Source organism: Strix aluco, chromosome 21, assembly GCF_031877795.1.
Source record: "Strix aluco isolate bStrAlu1 chromosome 21, bStrAlu1.hap1, whole genome shotgun sequence".
NCBI lineage: Eukaryota > Metazoa > Chordata > Aves > Strigiformes > Strigidae > Strix > Strix aluco.
Window position 1 is genome coordinate 3812832 of NC_133951.1, and position 6937 is coordinate 3819768.

General features: G+C 56.7%; 1 protein-coding gene across 1 annotated transcript; it reads left to right on the plus strand.

Annotated features, from left to right (window-relative positions):
* The first annotated feature begins 2466 nt into the window (after positions 1-2466).
* On the plus strand, positions 2467-3132 carry RNF222 (ring finger protein 222). The gene has a single exon (XM_074847788.1). It carries the CDS (start codon positions 2467-2469, stop codon positions 3130-3132), a length of 666 nt encoding a protein of 221 aa, XP_074703889.1.
* The last annotated feature ends 3805 nt before the right edge of the window (positions 3133-6937 follow it).

The window sequence follows — 6937 nt, forward strand, 5'->3', positions numbered from 1 at the left end:
GTGTGGGCTGGCAGCCTTGTGGCCACTGGCTGGGCTGAGGTGTGGCAGGGGTGGCTGGAAAGAGTTGAGATTGAAGCAGGAGCCATCCACCCCACCAGCAGTTTTGCAAGGCTTTGCAGGGAAGATGTCTCTTGGCTTCTTGCCTGGGGGTCGGATGAGGAATGGGCAGCACCCTGGGACATGGGTAAGACTAGAGGGAACCTTCTCTGTGTGGGTTTCCAGCCTGCACGTGGACAAATGGTGACTCACAAGCCACCTGCAGCTGCTGAGATGGACAAGCACGGGGCTTCTGCCTGCCCTGAGCCCTCAGGACTCCTCCTGCTGCCTGGATCATGGTTCCCAGAGATGCTGGAAACCCGCCACAGGCAGGTGCAAGGTGGTGCTGGCCCCCATGTCTGCTTGAATGTATTTGTTGGGCTATGTAGTGCCACACTGGGGCTCTGGTGAATGCTTGATGATGTAGGATGGGGAGTGCAGGGTTGGGGGGATGAACATTTTGGGGATGAGGAGTGGAGGGGAACAAAGACATGGCCAGGGTGAGGCATGGGGAGTGGTGGTGGGCAGAGGTGAGAATTGCTTGGCAGGAGCCCAGCCCTGGTGCAGGATGCTGCAACTCACCCTGATTTGCAGGAACAGAGGGGTTTGGGGTCCCAGAATCCCCTTTAGTGCCTGTTTCATTGAGGTTTGACCCCAGGGACAAGCCCAGCTACAGCTTCCCATTACATAAGGGAAAGCAGGCAGGATCGTGCCTCCTGTCCCTGCCCTCTGACGCCTGACGCCGGCTCCTCGCCCACTCCCTGGCCAACCAGGCAAATATCAGGCCTTTAAAACCTGAACGAGTTCCTCCGCATTCACTCCTCGGGAGCTGTCCCTGTCCCTGCTCCAGCATTTGCGCAATGCACCCGCATGAAACACGCAGCCAACACCTCCGTGTTATATAGGTGTCCTGGTCCTCTCCTCGTCTAGTGCTCGGTGCTGGGGCTGGAGCACGGCCAGCCCTGCTTCTGGGGACAGCGGTGGAGTGCATAGAGGGGCCCCTGCCCTCATGCCCTGCAGCAGGTAAGGGGACTTTGGGGCACAGAGGAGCAGATGCACAGGGTTAGGGTCTCCTTCTGCAGCGCTTTGAGGGAGCATCAAGTTCCTGATCCCTCCTAAACCAGAGAAGGAGATTGGATCTTCTCTTGCATGGGGAGGGGATGGCTTGTTGTGTTCTTGTGTCCATCCTGGTGCAGGGGGTGGCTCCTGTGAAGAAGATGGCAGCCAAGGAGGGGATGGAAAAGCCTCCAGAATTGGCTGTGAGGATGTCCATGGGCACAGTCATGCCTGAGAAAAGGGATGCAGGTTGGGTTGGATCTGAAAATGCTACAAGGTCTGGAAAAACCTGTAGGTTTTATGAAGCTCCAGTTCCTGAACTAGTCTAAGAGAAGGGAGCTGAGCATCCCTCCTCCCCTCTCCCTCCTCCCCTCTCCCCTCTCCTGTCTTCCTTTTCCCTTCTCTCTTCCTTTTCCTTTTCCCTTCTTCCCTCTCCTCTCTTCCCTCTTCTCTCTCCCCTCTCCCTTCCCTAAAGCCATCACATGAATCCTCCCTGTCCTGGGAGATGCACGGGAGAGCTTCAAACCCAGCCCAGTCTGGGGATCACAGGGGCCCTGCGCTCCCCCTCGCACCCCGGGCCAGGGTGGGGGCCAGGTGAGCTGGCTGGGCTCTGCCCTGCTCCCTCTGACTAACAGGAGACGCTGGTCTCTGAGGCTTGCTGACTGCACCGTGCTGCAGCGTGAGTGAGGAGCACAACCTGGAGATGGCAGTGGCCTGGCCACCACCCTGGGACATCCTCCAGCAGCCTGGAAGGAGCCTGAAGTGGGTGCTTGTTGCCTGCCCTGGATATGGCATGATCCCTCTCCATCCCCGTGGGGTCCTCTGCTCCCACCTGTCCCACTGACCTGGCCTACCCCTGCTCCTCCCAGTCCCTCTGTGTCCCCTGGGATGGGAGCATCTCCCTTTCCTTGGCAGGCTTCTCTGTGGGATGGGAGTTCCCACCCTCTGTGTACCTGGAGCTGGCAGCAGAGCACAGAGGCACTCGTGACACGAGCTGAACCTGTTTTGTCTGCACCAGGCACTGAGCAGGTAGACCCAGCTCCATCCAGGGGCTCATGCCTTTTTCCATGTGATTTTGCAGCCAGGGATTATTGCCTCCAGCAGTTCTGGAGCTGAGGTCCTCCCGTCATCTCTCTCTCATCCCAAGGGCCACACTGAGAGGCTTAATGATCCTGAAGAAGCCCTGCCTTGTTGAGCACACGCCTAGTAGCCATCTACTGCTTCTGTTAGGGGGAAGAGGGCAAAGGCAAGAGAACAGGGAGGAGGAGGAGAGGTGAAGAGGTGGATCATGTTAATCATTGCAACCAAGATCCTTATTAACCCATCGCACCCCGTTCTTGCAGCTGGCGAGTGCCTGGGGCCAACAGAGCAGGGATGTCTGAGACCTCATCCAGCAAGGAGAGTCCCCCGGCCGAGTGCCCCGTGTGCTACGAGAAGTTTCACCCGCTGGAGGCCATGCACCGCAAGCTCAGCTGTGGACACACCTTTTGCCATGACTGCCTGGTGAAATGCCTGCTCTCCGCCAAGCTCGATGGCCAGGTCCAGAGCAGCATCATCTGCCCCGTCTGCCGCTACGTGACTTTCCTCAGTAAGAAGAAGGCTCTATGGTCGCCCAAGGCAGGCACCAACCCCCAGACACTAGAGATGCCTCTATCACCTTCCTCCTTGTCCCATCTGACCAAAATGGAGGCCAGCAACACCTTGGTGGTGCCCAGTCATTTTGTGATGCCGGTACAGAGCTTTGACCAGTGCTGCAGCCCAGGAAACAGCCCTGCGGACTCGCAGGGGGTCCCAGGAGAGCTGGCACGAGAAGCCCACATCTTTGTCATCAGTGACCATGGAATGCCACTGGTGGATGCGGACTGTGGCTCCCTGGGGAGGAGAAGCAGAGCGGAAACACGGAGCTCAGTGTCATCCAGCTCAGCCCTGGGGGTGAAATGCTGCCAGTCACCCATCGCCCTCGCTGTCCTCCTCATCTTGACTGTGGCCATGCTGGCGGCTGTGCTCCCTTGGCTACTGCTGGTGAAGAAGGACTCATAGTGGTGGGGGATCGGCTTGGATACTAGAGGGGTGTTGCTGGTGCTGGGACAGAGCTAGGACTGGAACCTCTCTCAAAAGACCCTGGAGAAAGCTCAGAAGCAGCTTCAGGTGAAGCTCTCTCACCTGGTCAGGGACTGAATGGACTTTCAGACCTTCCTGTAGATGTCCAGGTGCTCACATTGTCACTGCTGGCATTTTCTGCCTCTTTGGGTTAAAACATGGCAGGTCTGACCCTGCTAGTGGGTTCCTCCAGTGTCTTAGTGAAGAGGATGGTCGCTCCTCCTGCACCCTGTGACAGCATGTGCAGGGGGTGAGAGGACCGTGGTGGTGCCTCCCCTCCACCCCAGCTCCTGGGGGGCTGTGACTGTAGCACGCAGGTACCCAGACCCCAGGGACAGCCAAGGGCTCTGTGGAACAGAAGATCAGGCTGTTGGGCTTTTGGAGGTCCCCAGGCTCCCCAGGCTGTCAAGGTCATCGGGGTATATGGTGCAGCCATCCTGGAGTAGAAACTCATGGCTTTCCAGCCCAAAGATGCGAAGGTAAATCAGAGCATCTGGCTACTGGACAACAAGGACAGTGAAACCAGAGAGTGGTGAGAGAGATCCTGCCCCTGTGAGCTCACCTTCCCCTCTGCCAGCCAACGCTCCCCTCCCTACAGAGCCATGGGGTGGGAAGGGACACCAGCTCATCCCCCAGGCAGTCCCAGCCTTGCCCTCCCTCACCTCTCTCTCTGAGTTCCCCAGGATTGTGGCCATCCTCCCAGTGTCACAGACATCCCTCCTGCCCTGGAGATCCAGGGACAAGCAACAGGGTGTGTGGGGCAGGGCACTAAACCAAAGATCTGACCTGTATAAGGGGGCAGATTTGAAATCCCACACTGCTCTCCTCTCTAGAGCCTTGGCCTTGGCAAAGTGATGTTTTTTCATCCCTATATCCAGCTCCTGAGGATTAACACCAGGCAGCTCATTTTCACCTGTGCCAAACAGGTTAGGCACCACACAGTGCTGCGTGCCTCCCGGTTTTGCCCTCTTTGGGACTGGTCCCACCCAGGGTGGTCTCAGTCCCTCATCCCAAGGGACCTGGTTTGGGAGGAGACTGGACGTCTGAGATGCACAGTTGAGCTTTGGGACCCTCCATGCCTGCTCTTAGAGGAGGGGGAAGTGGGGACTGTTGGTCATCCCCATGCCAGAGCTGTCTGCTGGTGCTGGAGACCTTCATCACATTTTTCCCCAGCTGTTCACCCCAACACAGCGTCTGTACCCTTGTTGCCACCTTTGTCCTCCTGACCCAGTCCCTGGCCACATGGGCACTGCTCTCGCCCTGTCATTGGGGAATGTGCCCTGAGGGCCACGGCGCTTTCACGGGTGCTGCAACGTGTCCTGGATCAGGAGAAGGAACTCCCTCAGCATCACCTGCCAGCGGTGACAGCGGGGTGGATGGCTGGCACACGGTTCCCATTCTCCTAAAGAGAGGTTCCTGCTGCTTGGCTGAGCATCAGGTAGGACAAAGACAGGCAGCAGTGTCACTGAAGCAGCTTTGGCATCAGCCAGAACATTTCAGGGGAACAAATAAGAACTACTTGGGGCTGGAAAGCAGTGAGCAGTCTGGGGCAGAGGAGTTGATGGCATCCCACCCCTTCCTCTGTGGTTACAAGCAGGGCATGGTGCCCTGGCTGGGCTGACGACTGCCTGGCTTCTCCCTGTGATGTTGTTACTGCACTCCCCCACCCCGTGCCTCAGTTTCCCCACCCACACCCGGGGTGCAATGGCACTGACCCTGGGAGATTGCCTGGGGAATAGTGCTTGAGACACTGTGCTGGAATGGAAATCCTATTTCACAAGAAATGATTACCTGATAATGGCGCGTCCACGCCTCATTATTTAATAATAAACCTTATTATTAGTCTGTCTGGGAAATTAATGCAGGGTGCTAGGGAACAAGCTCCTTGTCAGAGAGCTGCTGGGTGGTGGGAGTGAAGCCTCCCCTCATCTGCACCCCAGGGGGGCTCACCAGGCGTATGGCTGGAGCCCTTTTGGTTGGAGCCCTGGGGATATTTGGGCAAGGCAATGGGGAGAGGAAGGAGCTTCAGTGGAAGCACTGGGATGAGATGGGATGTCTTGTGCTGTGTTGGGGTCATGTGCAGGACCAGGGGACCAAGGCTGGGGGTGTTAGCAGGGACAGCCAGTGCCATGGACCGGGAGGCCTGAGGTGGGGGTCTAGGGGCATCACCCCCCTCAGAGGCGAGGAGGACGTTTGCCACAGGGTGGCACTGCTCGGCCAGAGATCATAGAATAGAATCAGAATCGTTTAGTTTGGAAAAGACCTTTAAGATCACCGAGTCCAATCGCTAACCTAACACTGCCAAGTCCACCACTAAACCATGTCCCTAAGAGTCACATCTACACGTCTTATAAATACCCCCAGGGATGGTGACTCAAGCACTTCCCTGGGCAGCCTGTTCCAAGGCTTGATTAGCCTTCTGGCAAAGAAAGTTTTCCTAATATCCCATCTAAACCTCCCCAGGCGCAACCTGAGGCAGTTTCCTCTTGTCCTATCGCTTGCTACTTGGGAGAAGAGACTGACCACCACCTCGCTACAGCCTCCTTTCAGGTAGTTGTAGAGAGTGATAAGGTCTCCTCTGAGCCTTTTTTTCTCCAGCCTAACACCCCCAGTTCCCTCAGCTGTTCCTCATAATACTTGTTCTCCAGACCCTTCACTAGCTTCGTTGCTCTTCTTTGGACATGCAATGTCATTGAACGGCTGTCAGGGCTGGCACAGGCAAGCATGCTGCTCCCGAAACCCCTGCCTTGGGTAGGTGAGGGCCAGGAAGAGGTTGGAAATACCCTGGGAAGTCCTGTGCTGAGCATCCACTAGCTCTGCTGGGGGTGGCACACTCCTCTGCCCATGGGCACAAGCCAGGGTCCATTCAGACCAGCACATGCTGCGTCAACCCACAGACGCATCTGCTGCTCAGGGCCAGCTGATGACCCACTGTCCCCATGTCCTCACTAGAGCTACCACATCTCCAGGCAACAGGTCCCCTGTTCAGTGCTCCCAGAGGCGCGGGTGTCTGTTGTTTTAGGTCAGAGTCTTCCTGCATCTGGGAAAGATGCTCCCAGACCCTTCTGGTGCAGATGGAAAAGCTGCCATCATCCTATTTTCTTGTTATTAGAGCTGATAAATGGAGCCAGACCTTCCTGAGCCCTTTTCTGCTGATGGTCCTTGTGGGAGATATTTGGATCTTCAGCAAACCAGAGCCCCCAGATGCTGTACTCGTCCTCCCACCAGGCATATGTCCATTAGAGGATGCTGGGGCCATTTCCAGCTCAGTCCTGAGTAACTCAGTGTTTTGGTTTATCACGGTGACCCAATATCCCAAGGATAATTCATGCCTGCAAGCGCCGGGACATGTATAGGATAGTAGTGTTCTCTGCAAACGTCCACCCTGCACATCAGCCATGGCAGAGACACTCACATAGTCCTTCTTTGGCCCTGCCACATCTGTCAGCAGAGATGCCAGCATGGGGCTGTGAGAAGCCAGTTGCTCATTCATGGCCAGCTTCACTGGTGAAGAGCCCTGCACAGCACCTTGTGCACTCCCGACTCCTGGCACACAGCTAGTGCTTGCGATTTAAACTGGGAGCTGCCAGAAACTCCTGGTGATGCCCTGGGTGCCCTGGCTCCATCGTGCCTTTATGTCACCAGTGTCGCATCCTAAATGCCCCCCTGACACACAGCCCACCCTGTGGCTCCCATCAGAGTCCTCTCCACACTGACTTTCCTGGCTCAGCCCTGCTCCCACTCT

Bases quoted from the DNA above. Each gene is read 5' to 3' on its own strand.
- RNF222 (XM_074847788.1), top strand. From the start codon at position 2,467: ATGTCTGAGACCTCATCCAGCAAGGAGAGTCCCCCGGCCGAGTGCCCC.